The sequence below is a fragment of the Salmo salar genome, chromosome 17 (genome assembly GCF_965601325.2).
Source record: "Salmo salar chromosome 17, fSalSal1, whole genome shotgun sequence".
NCBI classification, from domain to species: Eukaryota; Metazoa; Chordata; class Actinopteri; order Salmoniformes; family Salmonidae; genus Salmo; species Salmo salar.
In genome coordinates, this window is record NC_138307.1 from 7,072,509 (window position 1) to 7,099,072 (window position 26,564).

The 26,564-nt window shown below is 42.6% G+C and overlaps 1 protein-coding gene across 1 annotated transcript in view; it reads left to right on the top strand.

The window, feature by feature from the left end:
• The first annotated feature begins 4,197 nt into the window (after nt 1-4,197).
• Nucleotides 4,198-26,564, top strand: part of ahr2 (aryl hydrocarbon receptor 2) — a 75,003-nt gene continuing 52,636 nt past the window's right edge. Inside the window, 2 exon segments of the mRNA NM_001123565.1 lie at nt 4,198-4,628; nt 12,825-13,012. Coding sequence (NP_001117037.1) covers nt 4,570-4,628; nt 12,825-13,012 — 247 coding nt within the window. The 5' untranslated portion in view covers nt 4,198-4,569.

The window sequence follows — 26,564 nt, forward strand, 5'->3', positions numbered from 1 at the left end:
CCACTTCTGGATTTAACAATGGATTTAATCCCTTCCTTTCTCTGTGAACCAGACAAACCCCGGACTTCCCCTCTCTGCTTCAAAGAGAGGTCAACACAAACAACTTGTAGCCAATGAAACGATGCCAAATCACAACCTTCGGCTGCCATTTTGATTGGAGGTAAGCTCCTGTAACTGTTCCCAGACCTATGTGATAGTATCAGATTTAGCTATGGTTGTTGTTGTTTTTCCACTAGTTCTGCGCCCTTATAAGTACCGCACAAGTTGATGGCTGGACAGGGAGGCCGTCCAACAGCTTGAGTTTTGAACTTCGAGCCAGTTCAGTCTTTTGAAGAACCAGTGCTTCAGTCTGTGTTTCATAAAATGAAGGATGAAGGGTAGAGTAAGACATTATGCTCAATTCAAAACAATATCATCCACACCGACTCGTCAGGCTAGACTCCAACACTGTCAGAAGGCATCAGTATCAGGAAAACAGAAATGCTGTGAATATGAATAACCATGGTCAGTGATTTTCAGATATACATATAAATGGATTGTGTAGAATGGTCAGAGTGGCAAATTCCTCTGCCTCTGTTCTTGTAAATTGCCAACCTATCCTACAAAGGTTCTGTTTTTTACCTCTAGGGGCAGAATTCCTTGCTCTAATACACCTGTAATATCAATCAGTAACTGCAGGGTGAGCAGAGGGGACCAGGGGGTTAGCTTTACTTGAGGGTAGAGACCAGGCAGCGAAGGTACATTTTCCACCCACTTCATGCCTCAAATCTATTAAATCAGAGTATTGTATTAGATACCCTCCCTCAGCTAATTTGTTTACTTTTCCCATTGTGCATCCTAAACTGTCCTTGGTTATGACACTCACAAACAAGTATATCTTAGTCCCTTCATGCCAAACAAATCCTCTGCGAAGGCAGACGACATATAAATGGCATTTTCTTTTGGTTAACCTTAAAGCACATCAGTTTTCTGAAGCCCTATATCATGGATGCAGGTGCAGAAAGATGTCAAAATTGAGAAGAATGCAAAATGACATGGTGCTCATTTCACTTTATGAAGCTGGTTATAGAACTAAATGCTACCCTGTAAAAGTTGAATGGGTACCAATTAAAACTGTTTTCAACAGATTTTCTAGTGTATTAAAATCATCTCTGCGTGTCTTGTTAAAAACGATGGTAACAACCTTTGATTTGCCATCTAGAACTGGAAAATAACCACAGTTTCACCCTGTCCCCATCAAACAACATAAACTTCTCTGAATTGTATAACTCTAAATGTGTCATTCTATAATTAGCTCAGGTTCAGAGTGCCATTTTGTTAATAATGTTGCATCTTTATTGCTTGACATGTCAGCTAGAGCTTCTCTTCTGGTTGCATAAACTGATGTGATAATTCTACCTCGATGATAACCATATCATTTGTATCATACTACAGCTATTTGAACAGCCTTTAATAAATCACATTTCAGATTGAAGTAGAATTTCAGATCTAAACTCCATCACGACAATAATGGCAGCGTGCTTCGAATGAATGTCAAAACAGAGAGGGTTTTCATAAACTCCATTTGTTCTCGCTACAAACAGTCGTTTCTTCATTTTCATTCATACAATTTACACTCCCTGTGCAATCTACATAATTACAGTGCTACCAAGACAACTTCACTAACTAAGGTCTGTGTGTCAGTTTCCTGTATGTAATCCGGACAGATTTTCTTTATTGCAAGTCAAACTTTAATTTAACTGGATGTATTTTCAACCGTAAAAGTAATTTCATGGTGCCAGATGGTGGCATATCATAAATAGCTGCTTACTTGTAACTGGTTTGTTTATAAGCGCCAACAACAGTGGCTCTATGGTAACGAAATAGGTTTTCCCATGTGTTCTTTTGTTCTTCACTATAGCGGAGACTTTCCCTCCAGTGGCTATGACGGTGATTCCCAATACTTGCTTGGATAGGACCCTTTAATAGGCAGCTATACCAAATTATTTCTGGTTAGTGTTGTTAATAGGGGGGAAACAGACGCAAAAAAAAGCAGGCACAAAATAACCAGCTGGTGTTAATTCTTGAATTACACTCAATTTAGCCTTTGTGTTTATATCACTGTATTTCTCAACATACATTTGTCACGATTTATATTCAATTAAGCTTTAGTGCTACAGTAATGTTTGTTGATTTCATGTGTTAAAAGTTTCCATTATAGTGCAAACCCCAATACACTGCTTCAGTTGACAATTGGGCAAATAGTTTGTCAATATGTGGATCCACACATAAACAGCGGTTATGAAATCTGTTGGAACACTATGTCAATGCCAGCAGCTGAATATATGAAGCCAAAATACTTTGTGGTCGACTGATTAATCAACAAGACCAAGAACAGAGAGACCTTTTCAACCCCAATCCTCTATTCAGTGTTTACTGACAGGGTGTAGGAGTAAAGGGTGACAGATTGAACAATAATGAAGGGTATAGATTGAACTCCTACTTTTTCAAAGAAGTTCACTTGCAACCATGGCCTGCTGTTGTATGGGGACCTACTTTGTGGAGTGTCAAGTGAGTTGATTTTACACATTACATATCACTCCTCTCTGCCAGCCAAGTCAAAGCTGTCAGCTATTCTGTGGTGTGCTTTACTGTCCTTTCTGTGACTGTTTGTCTCTACTGACACTGTTTCAATACGTGTGCTGCAGATAGTTCCATGCTCTGTGGTGAATATGGTCAGTCAGAGGTTCTCCACAGCAATGCCTGGGGCGACCCAACCAAACCAATCACAGTCTGGGGTGACAACACCACTGCAGCCTGAGTATAGAACAGATCAACGTGTTAGCAAACATTGGCCTCCCTGGCCTGTGCCACATGATTGGTAGTAGCACAGTCATGATACAGTGAGGCTCTATTTTATTCTATTAGTTTATGTTCTATGTGATTATAATCCTGTCTATTGTGTTTCATTGAAGTTGTTGAATATTTACCAGTAAGTCTCTATTGTCAGTGTTAATCATTCACTTCAGTTTCCCTCAGAATTGAATTATCCAGTATTATCATGTGCTGGAAATACTGTCCTACTACTAGGATCCATTGGCCAAGCCATCACAGAGGAAGAGGAATAAAACAAGGCCTTTTACAGTAACTGTCCATAGTTTGCAAGTGTATTTAATGGATTGTGGTTTGGGGAGTTTCGAAAGCCCGTGGACATAACAGGATATCTTTGTTGAAATAAACAAACAACTCTTCAAGACAACCCTAGGCAACCATTACCACATTCATGATTGAACCAGAAGCAATAAGTCATCTTAATGGGAAGAGCGTCTGAAAAGCTCCCAGCATCATAGAACCATGCACAACCACAGTGTAACAGGGTTATGGTAGAGCCCTGCAGCCAGGGAATACCTGGCTATCTATTATCTTCTACTGCATGGGAGAAAGTGGCTTTGGAAATGTCTGGTTGCCAAAGTCCATGCACTAACATAAAATGATCTGAAACGGTGTATATTAAAAATGTTTTAATCTAGCATTCCAATATAAAGTTAGAGGCCCAGGACAATAGCCAGCATTTAAATTGAGATTGGTTATTGCACATAGCTCTGAGCGCATTCTCCATGATATCAAAGGTTGCAAACGATTATGTAAGTACAATATGTACAGTTTGTCCTTGTTGTATATATCAACAACTCCACCATTAAAGGGGCAATCTGCAATTTCTTAAACAATTTTTGACATGTAAATTAATGATACTGTATTGATTCTTGAATAATGTAAATTCTAACTACCTCTTGAGCTTAGTTCAGCTGTCGTACCCCATCAGAACCCAAAATATATGCTTGTTTTACTCTATTGTTTGTAATTAGTAATGTAATTAGAAACGATCACTGTATAGCCTCAATACATGGTTACAACTATGATTTTGATATGATGGATGCTCAGTCCTTGCATCCAAAGCTCTGTGCCTCTGCCTAATAATTTCAGAGTGGATACATTTCTCAAGCCCCATCCCTCGGGATATTTACCATAAACAGTGGCGGGGTCACCGCTCTATTATTGTTTGAATCGCAGATTGCCCCTTTAAAGGTATCTCTCTCTCTCTCTCTCTTGTGTTATATTTCCTGGAAGCGCTTTGCACCAATAGCGAGCAGCCCTACTGTACCTGCTGCTGGATTGGTTGGAGTAGCAGAAAAAGCAGCCATTACTCTCGCCCCACTGGGGGAGTGTACAGTATGTTAATGCATTAGGAATGACAGCTTCAAAAAAATAAAAATATTTTAAAAAAGGAAGGAGTCAAATGTATTCGGATCACGCACGCCATTTATAGCTGCTGTGCAATTTGAAAAGTTTCCTAAACTTTTGTATCAAAAAGCAATTTTGGATTTTGTCGGTCTGGTCTACCAAGAGGAATAGTTTCTGTTCATATTTGGAGCGTCGACGTATAAGACGTTCTGTACATCGGCGGACTCCTTGTGGATATTTACATTATACAGAGCTGTATCTAGTCGTGTGTCTTCGAAAACGACCTGCAACAATAAGAGGGACACGTATAGGATAGTCTTATTCTATAGACTTTCTTAGGGAGACATTATGTTGGGGAGTACGGCGCAGTATGCAGCTAAGAAACGGAAGAAGCCTGTTCAGAAAATGTAAGCAACTCTGAATATAATTTTCAAGTTAAAAGATACGGCTACTTTGTGTAAAGGAATGGTTACATTATCTTACAGGTCAACCAATGCTACTAATACAGGTTAGAACGATACAAAACAATAAACTAAATGTTTCGTTTGAAGGTTATTCTACTATTATGTGAATAGTAGACTTTGTGTAGCCTATCGTGTGGCACTTATTTTCACTATAGGCTATGGGTTCTGAGCTTTACTAAATCAAGTTACGCAAATAAGACCGATGTGCATGTTCACCACTTTTTATCATAACTTTATGGGTGAATGCATGACGGTCTTTTGACGATACACACATTGCTTGACGTGTTATGTATCAATCTATAATTGATCATATTCTATGAATAATATGCATATTATGATACTGGGTTTGTGTTTAAGTTTTGCGTAATGTTGGTATAGCTCTGGGTATCTGCAGTGATTCTGCAGATGCAACGATACCAAACTGATTTAGCCTACTGTCTCGTTCCACACCATTTTCATTCGATTTTTTTATCTATACAATCTCTATTTAAGTTCTCAGTATTTTCCACAGCAGCCTACTATAAATGCTTCCTCAAGTCATTAGGGTTACCTTAGGATTTAATTTTGGTGTGTAGATATGGTCTGGCATGGAAATGGTACTCTTGCATTAGTCATAATCAAGTTGAAAATTGACTGCGCTCTCACGCAATGCTTACATGGGGAGAGCAAGGGAATTTGGGCCGAAATGTTGTAATCTGATAGTCCTGCGTTTTTTTCAGATCATGAGGACAAACTTTTTTTTATTTCTTAATTTTTTCCTATGCAAATTACCATATTTCTAAGTCACACAGTTACACAGTTGTATTTTCTGGCAAAAAAAATGTCACTTGAACAAATCTTTTTTTTTTATGTTTAAATATATTGCACTATTCAGGACATTTGTCCCAAGATTCCAGCAAAAATCTTATTTTCGTTTATCTGACTTTCATTTATCTGCATGTACAGCCCTTATATTTACATAAACAGTTGCATTCATGAGATGTCAATAAAAAGATAAGTTCCGTCTAAGCACAAACCTGATAAAAAAATGAATTTATATGAATGCTGTAAGTACATCAATTGTTTGCTCACTGGAAAAAGATTATCCAACTAGTTACTGACAACTGTGTTGAGTTTGGAGTTTGTGTCAGCAGCTATGTGAGCATACAGTGTTATAGACACATGTCCAGGGATTTCCAATGATCTTCTATATTGGAGATATTGGATATTGGAGAACCCCTTACCTTTTAATGACCCTTGTGTGGCTTGTACGCATAGTAGAGCAAAAAACGTGCGTGTTTGTGAGAGTCTTAGCGTTTCATAGAGAGCTTTTAATAGTTTGTAGCTCAAACCATTCGGACTCTCCAGATATTTTTGTATAAAAGACCCGCCCCCGGGATCCTTCGGGTTCCGCCCTTGTCTCACAAACACCGCTCTAGCTCAGCCCCCGCTAATCAAACAGACTAATGGTTGGTATTTACGGATGCAGAAGATATAGACGATTCCAATGGTACAAGACTAGCTCAAACACACAATGTTTAAAAGGGGTTAGAAGTCTAAAACTCACGAGCGATACGGTGGGACTCAATGAGTTAATAAGTACGAGTAATTACTTTATTATTACCTACTGTTACGCTCGTCGTAAACATTGGACCATGGTGCAGCGTGGTAGGCGAACATTTTACTTTTAAAATGAACACCGACAAAAACAACAAAATACAAAACGAACGTAAAGTTTTGCAGGCAACACAGCACCTATGCAAAAACAAGATCCCACAACCTAAGGTGGGAAAAAAGGCTGCCTAAGTATGATCCCCAATCAGAGACAACGATAGACAGCTGCCTCTGATTGAGAACCATACCCGGCCAACAAAGAAATAGAAAACATAGATTTCCCACCCTAGTCACACCCTGACCTAACCAAATAGAGAATAAAAGGGATCTCTAAGGTCAGGGCGTGACACCTACTTATAACCTTACGACCCTATTAGCAACAGCAAGTATTCTGCTCACTTTTAAAAAGTATTTTCTTTCTCCAATCTCCCAACTTTCTGTCAGCCCTATATGGAAACGTTCTCTTTTCATTGCTCTCTCCCTCTATCACATTTCCAGAAGGTTGGAACAATGGCACAGGGTAACTTGTTGGCCTTTTAAAAAGAGAAGATTGATGACATAACATTACCTACAGCAGTAGACAGTGTCTACAGTTCTATAATGTCCAATAGAGTGAGCTTTTTCTACCTCCACAATGATATCATTGTGTGGCTGCTGTGTGCAGACCAGGCGTAGGCTGCCTCTCAAACGGCACTCTATTCCGTATATAGTCCACTACTTTTGACCAGGATAGGGCTCGCTGGTCAAATGTAGTGTGCTATATACGGAATAGGATGTCGTTTGGGATGCATCGCTAGTGTTTTAGTAGATATTGCTCTGAGTATGATACTGAGTCAGCCATTCTCACTTGGTCACAGACTTTTAGTTGGTGAGTTTTCCACTAGGAAAAATCCCTTTTAGAACAGAAAATCCATGACTCTTTGTCATGCCTTTGTGAATCAAATGAGAGTGATCCAACAATTTAGCAAACATTTCACATTATCTAACAGATGTATAGACATACAGACAGATAGGCAGGCAGGCAGGCAGGCATGGAAACAGACACACAAAGACAGACACACAGACAGACAGACAGACAGGTTAGACCCTGGCTCTCCAGTCTACACCAGACCCTCGGCCACCTCTCCACCCCTGGCCTGCCACTTGTCAGTGATGTCACATGGCTACATTAACTGTAACAGGCCTCACCAGAAGCTCATTACGGGAACACTTGACCCAATGAGCCAGAAGTGACTCGGCTATTTTTGGCAGCAAGTATGTCAATGGATTAATATGACTTTGATGGTGATGACCATGGAGGGGCATGCATTCACTTTCCCACATTTTAAAGCTGTACTTTAAGGGACCCCTATTCCCTATCCATAGGTGTGGCTTCTACCTTCACCATTACTTCACAGACAGTGTCCTGACTGTTTGGAAGGAATGTTAGACAGTATTTTCCTTGTCTTTTTTTTCTTCTTTGCCAAACAGTTTGGAAAGAATGTTAGACACTTTTGATGTAATTATTTTAGACATAAAACCTAATCTTATTCAGGGTTGTTGTTACACTGACTCAGACAAAATACCTTTGTTTGGGAGTCTGGGAAAGCAGTCTTGCAATAAGATGGTAAAACTCTGCCAAGATAGATAACACTACACACCCATTGTTTTAAGAATTGGACCTACAGTAAGAGTAATGGTGAGAGAGCCAGCGAGGTAGGCAAGACGAACGCTGCAGGTTGAGCCATCTGAGTTTAATTCCAGTCTTGTCTTGTTGAGGTGGACCAGAGACAGATGTCCATGGAGTTCTACTGGATGTTATCAGGGTGGGAATGACCTTACCAGAGCCGGGCTCAAAAAGTATTTGTGCACTTTCAAATACTTTAACTGCCCTTGGTTGAGCTTGCCTGGCGCAAAAGAACCAATAGAATAGGCCCAAAAGGGAAAAAACCCTGCCAATCTGGCAGTCCGTGCAGGCTAAGTCAAATGTTGAAAGTATTTGATGGAAACAAATACTATTTGAATCCAGGCCTGGGCCCCGCTGTTTCCAAACGTGCACAGGCCTCTTGTGTCAGTTGTCGATTACAACACTCAAAGTCAGATGACCTAGATCTGGTTCCTCTATCGCGCCTCCTCTGTTCAGCCATCAGCTTGACCTTTGGAAGACTGGCCTGTTATCTATTTTGGTTCAGATCTAGGCCGTCTGGTTTGAACTGTTTATGGGAAGGTTGGCCATTTTAATTATGTAAGCCAAAATGCTACAAGAAGCTAGCACTTATGTTATTAGAAATATATAAGTATGTAAACATCACTGTGTGGTCCTTGCAGTGGTTAAGAATACACTACTGTAACATTGAACTACATGCACCCATATCAAAACATGCTAATGTCACTTGGAATTTGTCATTAACTTGTGATAACACCTGTGCTACAACAATGAAGGTACCTCCGTCTGTGTGAGGAATCCAAGATGGAATCCAACTGACGGAGGATGGACAGAGACGGTCTGAATGAAGGGCCTATTGTCCCCAAGGCCAGTCTCTGGTGTCGTCACTTTCCCTTGTTTTCGGGGATTGTGTAATTTGGTTCCAAACCTCTGGCTTGAGTTACTGTTGAAATCCCTTCGGTAAGCCCTTGGTGATGAAAATACAGTGTTGGGTTACAACAGACCTCTCCATTTGACAACAATGGCTTGGTTTCTCAAGACAAAGTTCTCCCAAACATTGAACCAGGAAATTCTGAAGTGGGAGAGGTTGTTGGTTTTAAGGATTGGTAAGAGTAGACAATGACACACTGTGTTAACAACATTATAATGTTTAGGGTTTGAAATGTGATCTATGTCTATGACAAATCATTTCTAATACATTTTTCAGTTTTTCTTATATGTTTATGACCGTTCATTTATAATACATTTTTTCAATTTTTCTTATATGTCTATGACAGTTCATTTCCAAGAAAATGTTTCACATCGTTTTTGTTGAAATAGATGATTATGATGTACAGTATACTTGACACACAACGCTAATATTGCCTTGCTTATCAAATGCCTAAAACAACTCTGACCAGCCTAATATAAGCTCTTGGACTTAAGGCCTTTTGTAGTTAGTTGAACATTATAATGGATTAATTATGCTATTTGACAGTTTACAAAGAGAGTTAAGTATGTTTCTAGGAATATGCCAGAGAGAGTATAGTAGCTGTGACCCAAAGGTGTTTGGTGAGACTTACTCTAAGACAAACACCTGGGACACAGCGGCCTGTATTTGTGAGGAGTCAGGATGATGTCATACTGCACCAATGACCTGGTTCTTTACTTGAGGTTGAGAATCACATCTGTTTCAGCTACTCTTCAACTATCAAAGGGGACCGAGTCTCTGTTTGTATCGGAAATGACACCGTATTCCTTATAGTTCACTACTTTTGATGCTATAGGGCCGGGATGTCAAACAAATGTTCCACGCGGGCCGCATTCAATCTTCACCGAGGTCCGGCAGGCCGCAGTTAAAATTTAGCTTGTCGTCAAAATTTGCAAAAAACTTGTTCTCTATCGCTTTCTGGAATGTTCGATGCTTATTGACTGTCAAGCTTTCATTTCGACGACTGTTAGCTAGCTGGACAGAGTGAAGAGACTATACTGTATATACTGAGCAAAAATATAAACGCAACATATGATGTGCCATGTTTCATGAAATAAAAGATCCCAGAAATTGTCCATATGCACAAAAAGCTTTTTTGTCTCAAATTCTGTGCACAAATTTGTTTATATCTCTGTTGGTGAGGATTTCTCCTTTGCCAAGATAATCCATCCACCTGACAAGTGTGGCATATCAAGAAGCTGATTAAACAGCAGGATCATTACACAGGTGCACCTTGTGCTGGGGACAATAAAAGGCCACTTAAATGTGCAGTTTTGTCACAACACAATGCCACAGATGTCTCAAGTTTTGAGGGAGCGTGCAATTGGCATGCTGACTACAGGAATGTTCGCCAAAGCTGTTAACAGATAATTTCATGTTAATTTCTCGAACATAAGTCGCCTCCAACGATTTTTAAAATGTGGCAGTACGTCCAAACGGCCTTACAACCGCAGGCCACGTGTAACCATGCCAACACCGAACCTCCATATCCGGCTTCTTCACCTGCAGGATCGTCTGAGACCAGACACCTGGACAGCTGATGAAACTGAGGAGTATTTATGTCTGTAATAAAGCCCTTTTGTGGGAAAAAACTAATTCTGATTGGCTGCGCTCCTGCCCAGTCATGTGAAATCCATAGATTAGGGCCTAATTAATTTATTTAAATTGACTGATTTCCTTATATGAACTGTAGCTCAGTAAAATCGTCAAAGTTGTTGCATGTTGCGTGTATATTTTTGTTCAGCATATACAGTTTACATACACCTTAGCCAAATACATTTAAACTCAGTTTTTCACAATTCCTGACATTTAATCCTAGTAAAAATTCCCTGTTTTAGGTCAGTTAGGATCATGACTTTATTTTAAGAATGTGAAGTGTCAGAATAATAGTAGAGAGAATGATTTATTTTAGCTTTTATTTCTTTCATCACATTCCCAGTGGGTCAGAAGTTTGCATACACTCAATTAGTATTTGGTAGCATTGCCTTTAAATTGTTTAACTTGGGTCAAACATTCCGGGTATCCTTCCACAAGCTTCCCACAATACGGTGGGTGAATGTTGGCCCATTCCACCTGACAGAGCTGGTGTAACTGAGTCAGGTTTATAGGCCTCCTTGCTTGCACACACTTTTTCAGTTCCTACCTATTTTCTTTTGGATTGAGGTCAGGGCTTTGTGATGGCCACTCCAATACCTTGACCTTGTTGTCCTTAAGCCATCTTGCCACAACTTTGGAAGTATGCTTGGGGTCATTGTCCATTTGGAAGACCCATTTGCAACCAAGCTTTAACTTCCTGACTGATGTCTTGAGATGTTGCTTCAATATATCCACATAATTTTCCCTGCCTCATGATGCCATCTATTTTGTGAAGTGCACCAATAACTCCTGCAGCAAAACACCCCCACAACATGATGTTGCCACCCCCATGCTTCACGGTTTGGATGGTGTTCTTCGGCTTGCAAGCGTCCCCCTTTTTCCTCCAAACATAATGATGGTCATTATGGCCAAACAGTTCTGTTTTTGTTTCATCAGACCAGCTGCAAACCGAAGCCTGGCTTTTTTATGGCGGTTTTGGAACAGTGGCTTATTCATCGCTGAGCGGCCTTTCAGGTTATGTCGATATAGGAATCGTTTTACTGTGGATATAGATACTTTTGTACCTGTTTCCTCCAGCATCTTCACAAGGTCCTTTGCTGTTGTTCTGGGATTGATTTGCACATTTTGCACCAAAGTACGTTCATCTCTAGGAGACAGAAAACGTCTCCTTCCTGAGTGGTATGACGGCTGCGTGGTCCCATGGTGTTTATACTTGTGTACTATTGTTTGTACAGATGAACGTGGTACCTTCAGGCATTTGGAAATTGCTCCCAAGGATGAACCAGACTTGTTGAGGTCAACAATTTTTTTTCTGAGGTCTTGGCTTATTTCTTTTGATTTTCCCATTATGTCAAGCAAAGAGGCACTGAGTTTGAAGGTAGGCCTTGAAATACATCCACAGGTACACCTCCAATTGACTCAGATGATGTCAATTAGCCTATCAGAAGCTTCTAAAGCCATGACATGATTTTCTGGAATTTTCCAAGCCTTTTAAAGGCAGTCAACTTCTGACCCACTGGAATTGTGATACAGTGAATTGTATGTGAAATAATCTGTCTGTAAACAATTGTTGGAAAAATTACTTGTGTCGTGCACAAAGTAGATGTCCTAACCAACTTGCCAAAACTATAGTTTGTTAACAAGAAATTTGTGGAGTGGTTGAAAAATGAGTTTTAATGACTCCAGCCTTAGTGTATGTAAACTTCCGACTTCAACTGTATATTTCTTTACTCAAATTGCCCTCTGGCCTTGAGTTTGACATGTGCTATAGGGAATAGGGAGCCATTTTGCGCGTTTGCAAACTTGAGACATCTCTCTAAAAGACAATTGTTCTTGGAGGTTTTTGGGTCTGGATCACATTTCATTTCCTGAAGTGGCCCTATGTATGATTTTCAGCAGCCTTAGAATCTTCTTTAGCGCCACTATTCACTTCGACAGCAACCTAACAGTGGACAGGGGAATACCCTAACCCGAATAGCACACGGCTAAAATCATAGAGTAGATCCAACTTCATTAAGGACTAAATTGATCAGGCATTTTCACATTACAATAAAATGAAATCAGATTCCATGTAAGATATGCACTACTATTCCATTCTCTTCTTTACCAAAATATTTTTTACAAGAGAAACCATGCTGTGTAGCAGAGACCAGGGTGCTTGTCACACTTTCTACTCTTGTGTGTAATTCTCAGCACCAGCATATCTTAGAAGACTCTTTTCAACAGTAATAGAAAGACCAAGGTCTCGGGTTGAAACGGGGGACCATAAAAAAAACCCTGCATCAATTTCAAACCCCCATCATTGAACGTTATCTTGTTTTTCTCTCTTTTTCAGTCCTAAACCCCCTCCTACAGATGGCATCAAGTCGAACCCGTCGAAGCGCCACAGGGATCGGCTGAACGGAGAGCTGGATAAGTTGACCGGGCTGTTGCCATTCTCAGAGGATGTGCGTGCGAGGCTGGACAAGCTGTCTGTGCTTCGGCTCAGTGTGGGATACCTCAAGGTCAAGAGCTTCTTCAATGGTGAGTGTCAAATACTCGGACTCATAGATAAACCAACACTTTAGCTGCCTCATAGGCAACATTGTGGCTAGCTCTTACGGCAGAGGTGAAGACTGTTAGATTGAGATCTGTAGTTTTTGGTTTGAGGCTTCTTTTTCTCCCTTCTATTCGCCTCGCTTCTCAACTCTTGACTACTAGTCTTCCACTCGCTGTCTCTTTCTGCATCTCTCTCTCTCTCCTTCTCTATTTCTCTCAGGAAATGGTCTATATCTGTGTTGCCATGTTAATTGCACTTTGAGTCTCTGAGGCCGAGTGTTGAGTAGAGGACAGACAGAAATATGGTACCTCAGAGTGTCACATGGCCAGACGCAAGCTTCCTTTTCCTGTCGAGCGGCAACACATGTTCTAAATATCATCGCGCATCCTCGTCCCCCCACCGCCTGGCTCCTCTTAACTTTCCGGCCCCTCTTAACTCCCAAAACAGCAGAGGATATTCATTTGGTCGGAGATGTTAGCTAGCATTGCACACACACGCGCGCACACTCACGCACGCACGCACACACATACGCACACCAGGCAGGATTGACTGTCCTGCTAGTGTTTCTGCCACACACAACGTTTCCTCACGTTGCTCTGTCCAAAATAGCATCAATTAGAAGCAGACTGCGGCTTCGTTGCAAGCCAGGCCATGACGGGAGCTAACAGACACTCCGAAAGAACAGACTATTTTTATTTTTAGTCTGGGGCATCCACCGACATAGTTGTTAGCTATAAACACTCTGCAACAACAACAAAGGCAAATCAGACAAGGCCCTTTGCATAGTGTATGTTTTGGACATAACTTCCTTGGCAACTAAAGGTGTTAATTGTAATGAATGGAGACATGCGTTTATTGAGTCACTAAGTAAACGTTGCCAGGGCGATGGCCGTACACAGTGTGAGTAGTCATGAGCTGCAAGCCCAAAAGCGGTTAGGAGATCCCGTTTTGTTTCCATCCTTTTTTGACACCACAACAACACACACAACAGCAAGAGCGGCAGCAGAGCCTCTCTCCCTCATCCTCTCTCTCTCTCTCTCTCTCTCTCTCTCTCTCTCTCTCTCTCTCTCTCTCTCTCTCTTTCTCCCCCTCTCTCTCTATCCCCCCTCTCTCTTTCTCTTATGGAGCAACAGAGAGGGTCAAAAGGACAGAGAGGGCTTGTGGAGGGAGTTGGAAGTCAGGCCTTGAACTCCACCCACACTCTACTTCCTGTGCAACCGCTTACCCTCCTTTCCTTCTTCTGTTCCCTCCCGTACTCCTTCCTCATCGGCCTGTGTGAAGTTCACAAACTCCCCCTCCCCAAACAAATGCAACAGGATCCAAGTAGAGTGGTGTACTGTGCTTGCACGGAATGGTCCGGAAATTGATTGTCATATACAATATATTAGCATTTTTCCATTATTAGTTGCTATTAAAGATACTAGAACTAGTTCAACTCTACTTAAAGTGGGCCTTATATATTTTATACACACATTTTCTCAATGATGCAATTTTTGGTCAACCTCAAACGTGCTGTGGCGGTCACAGCCCTTTGGTCATCCTCAAACATGCGGTGGCGGTCAACTCCCCTTGCCCGCTTTTAATTTATGACCATAATACGCTTTGGTCATGCCTGAGCTATGTAGATGTATGGAGAGCTCAGAGTGGGTTGAAGTGGCTGGATGTTTGGCTCAGGAGAAAGAGACCTCTGTACTCTGAGGTCCAAGCTGGACCTGCTCTGTCTTGCCCCTCGCCTCAATCACAGACCACTAAAGGATGACGGGAAGGAGGCCGGCCTCGAGCCGTAAGGCGTCCACATAAGCAGCACTTTGTGCCTTCCCCATGATCGTCAACCTACTGGCCCACCAAACCCCAGTTTGCTTTCTCTCCCTGTCTGCTGAAAGTACTGTGTTTTAATGTCCCCTGGGTGTCTGCTCTCTGCAGGGGCCCCACTGCTACATAATCTATCTGTTGTCTGACCATGGTGGTTATCTTTAGTGTGTGACCTCAGTTCAGAGTGGAAGTGTCAATCAACCATTTCCACACTTGATATCTCTCAACTATCTTCTGATTGAGAATGAATCAGAAGGTGCATGACCTCACAAAACAGCTTGTAGTTGCAACATTATTCCCATATTAACAAAGTCTACACATGGGGGAATAACAGTGAAGGTTAATAGATTTGTGTGGCTGAGCTCACCATGCATTCACTACTGCAATATGGACAGTGGTCTTTCAAGGCCTTCTTCGTACCATGTGGTTCTTATCTCTGTGTTTCACTTGGCTGACACTGTGAAGAAAGGGAGTGTCAGTGAGTGTCAGTGATAGTGTGGGAATGGAGGTTTGACACTGTACGACTCTGAACTGGGGTCAGTGAAGTTGAAAGATCACCACCCTGAATCCATGTGACTCTATGGTGAGACAACAGACAGACTCTGTAGCAGAGGGGCCCATGCAGAGTGCAGAAACCCGGGGGAGATAAATACGTGTGTGTGTGTGTGTGTGTGTGTGTGTGTGTGTGTGTGTGTGTGTGTGTGTGTGTGTGTGTGTGTGTGTGTGTGTGTGTGTGTGTGTGTGTTACTGTCAGCAGACAGGGAGAAGGCATCCTGGGATCTATTGGGCCAGTAATGCTGATCATTGGATCTTTGGTTCCTAACAGTGGTCTGCATTGATGAAAATCAACATTTTATCCAGAAAGTAACTCGGAGACAGTCATGATTGTCGACAGAAAATATACTGAAGCACTGCTTTACCTTTATCCGTCACGATAGGCTTGTGTGAGCTCCATCGGTCAACCACCCCACAACACCCACGCACACACACACACACACACCCCACGCACACAACGCACACATCCATCTTTCCACCTCCTCCCTGTGCGTTGTCTCCCTGCTTAGCACTGGTCTTTGTCTCTGTGAAGCCTGTTTATCGCCTCTGGGATCTGAGGCTGCCTGCCTGCTGGGGATGGAGGGATGGAGGGGCAGGTTTGGGGAGGGGAGTTCTGGAACATTGCTGGCTGGCTGCACAACCACAACACGAGGGACTGCTGTCGGAGTCAGCTGTGTTTGCCTAGTGACAGATCTGACGTCTAGATTACTGGTAGGCCTAACCCCTGTCACGTTCTAGCTCTACATCTTAGAGCAGTGTTAAAGAAACGATGAATAGGCCGTGTCCCATTATAACTGAAATATACCTGTAGTGTTCTTCATGTTCCTGTGGACCTGCAAGGTGTGCAGGTTTCTGTTCTAGCATAGTACTACTGACATGTCAGATTCAACTCATAATGAAGAGCCTGATCATTTGTATTTCAGTTGAATTTGTGTTGGTGCTGGGCTAGAACAAAAGCCTGTGGGTTCCTAGGAAACAGGATTGAAGAACACTCCTCCATTATGTACGCCTCCCAACTTTATCTCCACTAGTGATGCCGTTACCCCTACCCCTTCCCACCCCCCCTCCTCGCTGTATCCTGTCTTGGGCCTCTGTGGCGATTTCACACCCCTTCCCCCACCACCTTCCATGGCTTTCCCAGATGTTTTTCCAGCATTAGGATTTTGCTTTGGGGAATAGGGAGGGGTGCAGGTCGGGTCGCTAGCATGCCCCAACAGACGCAGGCTGTAAAACATGATAAACAAGCTACTGAGACAGTCACCTTTGACCCCTTCCATGCTAACCAATCTCACATTCTCCTGGGGTCATGGTACGGTTATACTGAGGTTGTACTGAGGTTGTAATAAGGATGGACTATGGCAACTGTGCTTCATTTCACTTCCTGTGTGACATACATTTGGTCTTATTTGTTATTATTCTGAACTGAAATCTTCTTTGAATGGATCTCTTTCAGTTGCTCTTGTTTGTTACGAAGTGTTGACAGAGTGAGACTTGAGTGTTGTGGGTGTTACTGTCGGTGACGTAGATACAACACAGGGTTGGATTCAACGTTAGTGCATGTGCAGGTCAAACAAAAAGTAGAGTGACTGGGCTGCATTTTTGCTGAGAAACAAATGTTCCCGCTGAGACTAAACACACGCTAAATGCTTAATCCTAAAACCAAACAGAACATCATTGACCAATATTTGGATAATGCAGCTTTTCTTAATCGGTACAGAGAGAAATCATGGCACAGATTCAGTATTCACACAGTTATGATGTCACAGACCCAGGGTTAGAGAAATATGTGTTTAGGTGTTCATACACTCAAATGACTGTAATGCACGTGTCATCTCAACATTGACCTTGTATCCCTTTGTGGATTTTGAAGTCATCTAGTCATAAATAGCTGCCTGAAGGGTGGATGCGATTTGTAACATGCATGATCACACACCAGGTCCATTTGCATTGTTATTACCATTCTTCTCGTCTGTCTATGTGACGCCATTGTAACTACATTGAGTAAGTGGGGTTAGTGAGCAGGATGGTGTCTGGACATGTTCAGCTGGGTAATGTTTGACATTGTAGACACATTGAGGGCTACGCGCACACACACACACACACACACACACACACACACACACACACACACACACACACACACACACACACACACACACACACACACACACACACACACACACACTGCTCCAGGACATAACACGATGAAATGGAGTGAGAAGTCACAGAGACAGAGAGGAATGTTCCCTGTCACCATTAGCAGTGACCTCTAAACCCTTGACCTCCCAGAACAATCTCACAGGCTCTGGCAGGCTCAAGGTTTTGACATGTTGTTGTTGACTACCTAGACACCAGGGTTTCCCAAACACCAAAACGGGGGGGGGGGGGTGTAAGATGCACCAACAACATAGTGGTTTATGAGCCTATAATGTCACAACCTGACTAAAACATGAGTCACTCTGTCACAGTTGAAATCTGTTTTTGAAGAACCAGACTAGTCAACATTAGTTCTTTCACTATGACACATAGTTATAGTGCCGTAGGAATGTCCCCGGGGGCACCGCAATAAGAATAACAACAATGGTGATTATTTAACCACAGTGATATTACCAACTACCACCCATTTAACACAATGATGTCAAGACCGGCTGATGATTTACAGATCAGTACACACTGAGTAAACAAACAAAAAAAGGCATATAAGCCATAAAAGCCAAACTTTAACGTGCTTTTTTCCTTTTTTTTTCAACTCTAGGCGTTTTCTTCTCTCCGTTTTCTTGTGGCACAGGGGGTCTTCAGCGGGTGCTTGGGCATGTTTCTACTTGAGCAGCTAGCCGCTTGCTGCTGTGTTTTGACTGGGTTGTGCTTCAGAGGGCAAGCCAATAGTCATGGCCTTATGCTAGCTGAGATGGCTAAGATGGAGTCCTGCGTTGGGTGGGTTGGGTGGACCTGGGAAAATCTAGCTTCGTAAAGGAGTGCAGTTCAGTGGTTGCCACAGATCATGTTCTCTGTAATTTACTCCAGTGTTGCTTCATGACCATCTTGATCATCTCGCTGGCTTGCTTAGATTGGGCACAGGGTAAACAGGCTCCACCCCTGACGTTTTTTACAATTTGAAGTTCCAACTTATTGAGCAGCGCCCTCTCTGTAATGGCTATCAAACACAAGGCCAAACAGTTGGTACATGTACAATATCTATGTCTGGTTAGAGTGAGCACCTCTACTTTCCAGATGGTGTCGAGGTCCTGTGTTTGAGTTATGATCAAATTACATTGCAGGCGAAGTGCTAAGACTGAGGAATCTGCCACATGCCAACTAAACCGTATCACAAACCCAGCAGATTCCTCCAGTTATACCAACTGCTAGCTAGCACTGAAACCCTAGCCCTGTACTGTATTTGAACTAAAATATCACTGGGGTCTCTACCCATATTTGGGATTGAATTTGACAAGAAATGTCTATCTTAAAATGCTCAAAATAAAGACTTATGCATTGTAGGGCATTGATTGCTACAATATCCAGATATTAAATTTTTGAGTAAAAGGTGGTCAGAGATGAGTAAGGGAAGAGTTACTGTTAGGGTTAAGGTGTGCATTGAACCAATCACAGAGGTTGAGTGGTTCGTACAACCAATCACAAGATGACCACAGGATTCATAAGGTCAGACAGATATCAGCAGCAGTCGAGTAAGGCTGTCTCAATCAGGCCAGGTTAATGGTCACCATGCAGGACAGGTTGAGACTGGCCCTAATGACCTACAGCTTTCAATGTCATGTTCCTCGTAGAGCTCAAGCCCTTTTCGTGTGTGTGTTTGTGTGTGTGTGTGTTTGTGTGTGTGTGTGTGTGCGTGCGTGCGTGTGTGTGTGTGTGAACGAGAGAGTGGAATTTCCTTTTTTTCCACATAAGAAATTACTGTTAGAACTTTACAAAGACCAATATCTGCATCCCAAATAGCGCTATATTCCCTACAAAGTGCACTACTTTTGACCAGCTCTGATCAAAAGTAGTGCACTATGTAGGGAATAGGGTGTCATTATGGACAGGTCCCATTACGTTAGACTGAATGACTCCAGCCAAAACAAATATTGATGTTCTGCCTCCCTCTGAAACAAACTGCTTCTTTTTTTCCTATCAACAATGGAGAAGCCGTATAACTTTCTCTCTATGGAAGAATACAATGGATAGAAAACAAATAGGACCAGGAAAATCAATGCTTGGAGAAGACAATGTCCAACGTTGCTATTGTAATTTGAAAAGTAAGTATAAGAAAAAGGGTCTTTCGTAATAGCTCCCACACTAGTTGAAAAAGAGTGGTCAGTTGAGAGGGAAAGTCGAAAGGGGTTCTCATGGACCGAGCCATGATGAGACGACAGAGACAAATGAATGAATGTCCCCAAAGAGACTTGTAGATCTACTCCTGTTTCTTTCTGTAGACCTACTCCTATTTCTTTCTGTAGACCTACTCCTATTTCTTTCTGTAGACCTACTCCTATTTCTTTCTGTAGGCTTACTCCTATTTCTTTCTATAGACCTACTCCTATTTCTTTCTGAAGGCCTAGTCCTATTACTTTCTGTAGGCTTACTCCTGTTTCTTTCTGTAGACCTACTCCTATTTCTTTATGTAGATCTACTCATGTTTCTTTCTGTAGACCTACTCATGTTTCTTTCTATAGGCCTACTCCTATTTCTTTCTGTATGCCTACTCCTGTTTCTTTCTGTAGGTCTACTCCTGTTTATTTCTGTATGCCTACTCCTATTTATTTCTGTAGACCTACTCCTATTTCTTTATGTAAGCCTACTCCTGTTTCTTTCTGTAGGCCTACTCCTATTTATTTTATGTACTGCTACTCCTGTTTCTTTCTGTAGGCCTACTCTTGTTTCTTTCTGTAGGCCTACTCCTCTTTCTGTAGGCCTACTCCTGTTTCTTTCTGTAGGTCTACTCCTCTTTCTGTAGGCTTACTCCTGTTTCTTTCTGTAGGCCTACTCCTGTTTCTTTCTGTAGGTCTACTCCTCTTTCTGTAGGCTTACTCCTGTTTCTTTCTGTAGGCCTACTCCTCTTTCTGTAGGCCAACTCCTGTTTCTTTCTGTAGGCCTACTCCTCTTTCTGTAGGCCAACTCCTGTTTCTTTCTGTAGGCCTACTCCTATTTATTTTATGTACTGCTACTCCTGTTTCTTTCTGTAGGCCTACTCTTGTTTCTTTCTGTAGGCCTACTCCTGTTTCTTTCTGTAGGCCTACTCCTATTTATTTTATGTACTGCTACTCCTGTTTCTTTCTGTAGGCCTACTCTTGTTTCTTTCTGTAGGCCTACTCCTCTTTCTGTAGGCCTACTCCTGTTTCTTTCTGTAGGTCTACTCCTCTTTCTGTAGGCCTACTCCTATTTCTTTATGTAGATCTACTCATGTTTCTTTCTGTAGACCTACTCATGTTTCTTTCTATAGGCCTACTCCTATTTCTTTCTGTATGCCTACTCCTGTTTCTTTCTGTAGGTCTACTCCTGTTTATTTCTGTATGCCTACTCCTATTTATTTCTGTAGACCTACTCCTATTTCTTTATGTAAGCCTACTCCTGTTTCTTTCTGTAGGCCTACTCCTATTTATTTTATGTACTGCTACTCCTGTTTCTTTCTGTAGGCCTACTCTTGTTTCTTTCTGTAGGCCTACTCCTCTTTCTGTAGGCCTACTCCTGTTTCTTTCTGTAGGTCTACTCCTCTTTCTGTAGGCTTACTCCTGTTTCTTTCTGTAGGCCTACTCCTGTTTCTTTCTGTAGGTCTACTCCTCTTTCTGTAGGCTTACTCCTGTTTCTTTCTGTAGGCCTACTCCTCTTTCTGTAGGCCAACTCCTGTTTCTTTCTGTAGGCCTACTCCTCTTTCTGTAGGCCAACTCCTGTTTCTTTCTGTAGGCCTACTCCTATTTATTTTATGTACTGCTACTCCTGTTTCTTTCTGTAGGCCTACTCTTGTTTCTTTCTGTAGGCCTACTCCTGTTTCTTTCTGTAGGCCTACTCCTATTTATTTTATGTACTGCTACTCCTGTTTCTTTCTGTAGGCCTACTCTTGTTTCTTTCTGTAGGCCTACTCCTCTTTCTGTAGGCCTACTCCTGTTTCTTTCTGTAGGTCTACTCCTCTTTCTGTAGGCTTACTCCTGTTTCTTTCTGTAGGCCTACTCCTGTTTCTTTCTGTAGGTCTACTCCTCTTTCTGTAGGCTTACTCCTGTTTCTTTCTGTAGGCCTACTCCTCTTTCTGTAGGCCAACTCCTGTTTCTTTCTGTAGGCCTACTCCTCTTTCTGTAGGCCAACTCCTGTTTCTTTCTGTAGGCCTACTCCTATTTATTTTATGTACTGCTACTCCTGTTTCTTTCTGTAGGCCTACTCTTGTTTCTTTCTGTAGGCCTACTCCTGTTTCTTTCTGTAGGCCTACTCCTATTTATTTTATGTACTGCTACTCCTGTTTCTTTCTGTAGGCCTACTCTTGTTTCTTTCTGTAGGCCTACTCCTGTTTCTTTCTGTAGGCCTACTCCTGTTTCTTTCTGTAGGACTACTCCTGCTTCTTTCTGTAGGCCTACTCCTGTTTCTTTCTGTAGGTCTACTCCTCTTTCTGTAGGCCTACTCCTGTTTCTTTCTGTAGGCCTACTCCTCTTTCTGTAGGCTACTCCTGTTTTTCACTGAGAAACAACAGAAGTGGCTGCATGATAATAACAAGAAAAGAGCAGCAGGAAATATGGCACTTTAGCTTCCTATTGCTTTGTTCTCTTTTGCAGACCTACACCAACTTGAAAGGGATCGGCTGGTCCATTACGTCCAGTTGAGTTTTTTTTGGGGGGGGGGGGGATATGCCCCTACCCAGCAGATTTGGCTAAGTAATGCATTTGATGCTCTTCCTTATTATTGAGAAATCCGATCGAGATTGATGGGAACAGAGATAATTAGGGGTTGTGGGGTTTTATAAGGGGGGAGGAGGGGCTTGGTGAATTATCACTTCTCGTTTCTGATGCATGAGTTCAACTTTTGGCAAGAGGAAAGGAAACGGAGAGAAACTTCATCTCTCTGAAGGACAGCTGTTATGTTTTCGCCCCTTTTTTTTATTAACCTCCAGTGTTATTCAGCTGTCACTAAGTCACACACGCCGATACTAACAACCCCACAACAGAAGAGATAGTCAAGGAGGGGGGAAAAACGATTCCTTTATTTTCATTGAATGAAACGTCTTCTAGAGAATACATACGGGATGTATAATAGAGTTCTCCTTCTACACTGTGTCATGAGAACGGTGCGACTTAACACTAGATACATCTTGAGGGACCCCTACTTCATGCCAAAACTAGTAATTTTGACTCCAACATTCCTACAGTCTAATAAATACATTTCTTATATGTTATTGTAAGAATACTCCTTTGGTTGTTTATGAAGGTCTTGGGTAACATTAGAATACGGAAAAAGTATTATTTCAAAGAACACTATAGCGTTTTACGCTCAGGGGTTAGGTTCAGGGTTAGAATTAGTATAATGGGGCCTCCCGAGTGACGCAGTGGTTGAGTTACAGTGCTTGAGGTGTCACTACAGCCCGAGGTTTGATCCCAGGCTGTGTCACTGCCGACCGGGAGACCCATGAGGCAGCTCACAATTGGCTCAGCATCGTCCGTGTTAGGGGAGGGTTTGGCTGGCTGGGATTTCCTTGTCCCGTCGCGCTCCAGCAACTCTTTGTGGAGGGCCGGGTGCCTGCAAGCCGACTTCGGTCACCAGTTGGACAGTGTTTCCTCTGACACGTTGGTGCGGCTGGCTTCTGGGTTAGGCAAGCAGTGCGGCTTGGCAGGCTCGTGTTTTGGAGGATGCATGGCTCTCAAACTTCACCTCTCCCAAGTCCGTAGGGGAGTTGCAGAGATGGGAAAAGACCGTAACTACCAGTTGGGGAGGAAAAGGGGTAAAAGTAAAAAAACATGTATTTTTTTAAGAATTAGTGTAAGGGTTCATTTTAGGGTTATTGAAAATAGGATTTTGAATGGAAATACATTTTAGGTCCCCACAAGGATAGTAAAACACGCTGTGTGTGTGTGCTCCTCGGTCATTTATCTGAGGAAACCCGGTGAGCATGTTGAGTGATCTCCTTTATGTAAACAGGAAGCTCTCTTTGTTCAGACTGAGTGGATCATAGGAAGTCAGGCCGAATAGGAATGCCTCACTGTGGCTTGATGCTTGGTGTCTCAGAGCAGCAAGGTGCCCGCTAACCTCCGCTCCAGCTCTTCACCCCTGGCTCTGATCTAGCGCTGGCTCTTTGCCTGCTCCTCCGGCTGCTGGGGAGAGACGGGGATTAGATGCAGGATCTTGGATGGTCATCGTTGTTCAGGGCTGGGCTGGACAAGTCTGGATAGGACTGGGCTGTGATGTTCGGTTAGCTGCAGTTCTAATTGTATCCTTCAGGTGATAACATGACTCAGGAAGGGAATATCCATTTCCAACAGTCCACTTCCCTGAGTTTGTACGAACAGCTGAGTGTGTTCCTGTGCAGAAGACTGTTGAATAAGAACGTGCATCAGGTACATACCTGCCATGATGATTCATAAGAGCAGCAATGATCTAGTGTTTCTGGGAGGAAAAATATGTTTCCATGAGCGGATTAATGTGCTTAATTTTAAGAAGTTGTTTGGCCACTTTAGTTGTGATACCAACCTTATCAAAACCTATAGGCCTATGGGCTAGGCTACATGAGGTGTGCGACTATGATTAGAAAAAGTCAAAAAAAGAGAGAGTTTTTTAGTGCTGGGCATCATACACAAGTGATAATATATAATTCACAAGTAACAGTCAAGTATTGTCACCCATCAGACTGTTCTTGATTTAATGTCATTTTTACATATACTAAATAATATATGTGTGACATTTGTTTTGATTTAGAATGGACCATTATCATGCATCTGTCTCGAAACAGGGGCAGCGGTGAAAAGTACATGTCATCTATGCATTTAAATAGCGAATGGAGGACACTTTTCCCCTGGTTCATTTTCATGCCAGCCATGTAGGCTATACTCCTGTTGTAAAGATAAACAATGTGCTCTATATTAGGAAAGTTAATAAATAAATATAGTAGGCCTAGCCTAGAGAAGCTGATGGGAGCCTCCTCTTTTTAGTAGAGGCCATCACTGTTTTCTCACGCAATTGCATAGCCTATAGAAATGTTGCGCAACATTTGCATTGATGTCAGATTGATTAGAGCAGGGCTGCCCAACCCTCTTCCTGGAGATCTAATGTCCTGTAGGTTTTCAGTCCAACCCTAATTTAGCATATCTGATTCAGCTAGTTAAGGTCTTGTTGAGCAGCTAATTAGTAGAATCAGGTGTATTAAATAGGGTTGGACTGAAAAGCCACAGGACAGTAGATCTCCAGGAAGAAGGTTGGGCAGCCCTGGATTAGAGGGACAGTAGAGTACTGAGAACCAGGTAGTTAGCAAGTTTGGTAGGCTACTAATGACCATCAGCAGCATCAGCGCTTGGAGAAGCCTAATTACCGCGACTAAACGGTCACGTGCAATTTGACTGCCTTCATGGCTCGTGACCTCTGGTGTGGCGTTAATACGGTCACCACAACAGCCCTATTCCTGACTCAACTTCTTTTTTTTAATGAGAAGTGTTTGCCTCTTCGGATTTTCTGTTTCTGAGAAACGTTTTCTCGGTTTCTTCCATGAAGACTTCCTTCTGAAACTCATGTATTTTCTTCCACTGACACATAATGACGGAACAATTTCACCCACTGTCATGGCACAGACCATGAAACATGTTGCACCAGACTGCACATACACGTCGACCTCACCTGACATCACATCACATCAAGACACTGGTTTAACATCATGGCGGTGGAAAATTACTGGCAGGCATTCCCCTCCCCCAGAGTTATGAATGAACGTTTACATAGGCAGAGCACCACGTGGGTTCTTAGAATAAAGAGGTGGAGAAGTGGAGATCTGGCAGGAAGGTAAGAAGTAAAACAGAACAAACCAGCCTGCATGTCTTGTCAGAATCCATTGTTTATTCTACACCTCTCTCTAATCTACGCCTCTCTCTAATCTACGCCTCTCTCTCTCTCTCTCTCACTCACTCTCTTTGTTTATATCACTCTCTTTTGCTCACTCCTTTTTCTCCCTCTCACTCTCCTCCATTATTGCTCTCTCTTTTTCTCTGTCTTTTCTTTCTCTCCCTTATCAAATGTTTGCACCTTTCACCCTCTTCTGCTTAGCATGAATTGCATCTTCGAAGTCAACACACTAAACACTGAAAGACTTGTTGGAGCAGATTACAGAATTCCCCAGTGGAGTGTGATAGCTGTTTCCCGACATATCCTTAATCTGTGGAATCAAAGCCATAATTCATGGGGAAATAAGACAGTATGGGCTTGTTGGGCAAAGATAATAGTTTATATTTCACTACCAAGCTTGTGTAAATGTATTGTGCTTACCTGGCCCTTGTTACAGTGCTATATCTCTTTTAAAAAGCAGAAATGTTGAACTTGAACTGAAAACAACATTTCCCCTGGCAAGAGTTGTGTAAAGCAAGCAAACTTGAGGCAAACTTGAAGTAGAGAAAATAACTCCAGCAGCTACAATATGTGCAATGTAAGAAGTGACGGACAGATACGTAGAATATCTGTTCTTCCAGAGAGAGGCTCTGGCCATCGCTTCCTCCCTGCTCAGACAGCAGAATCACTTTGGACACCCGGTCATGTCCGCTCTCCAATCTTCTCTTCCTGTCTTCCGCAAACTCTCATAGTCGTACTGTTTCGCAGTGTTGTGGGTTGCGAGGCACACAGGAAGAGATAGGGCTCTCTTTCCTCTTGGTCCCCAGGGGAGGTGTGAGAGCAGGGCCCGGGATCTGTCAGTGGAGCTGGGGCTGGGGCGAGGAGGTGGTGGGGGGGGGGGGGGGGGGGGGGGTCTCTCAATCAGTTCTCTCTGCCTGTCAAGGTCTCCTGTATTAGCGCTGGGGACATACAGACGAGGTGCCCTTGTCTGTCAGCGAACCTCAAGAACACGCACACACAGTGCAACACAGGGTGTTGATGTCAGAAAACCAGGAGCCCCTTTTCAGCATGGGCTCTTGGTGTTGCTGGGATATGGCGGCAGGGAGGGCGAGAGAGAGAGAGAGAGAGAGATATTACAGGTCTTATTTTAGCTGCTGCGTCGTCGCT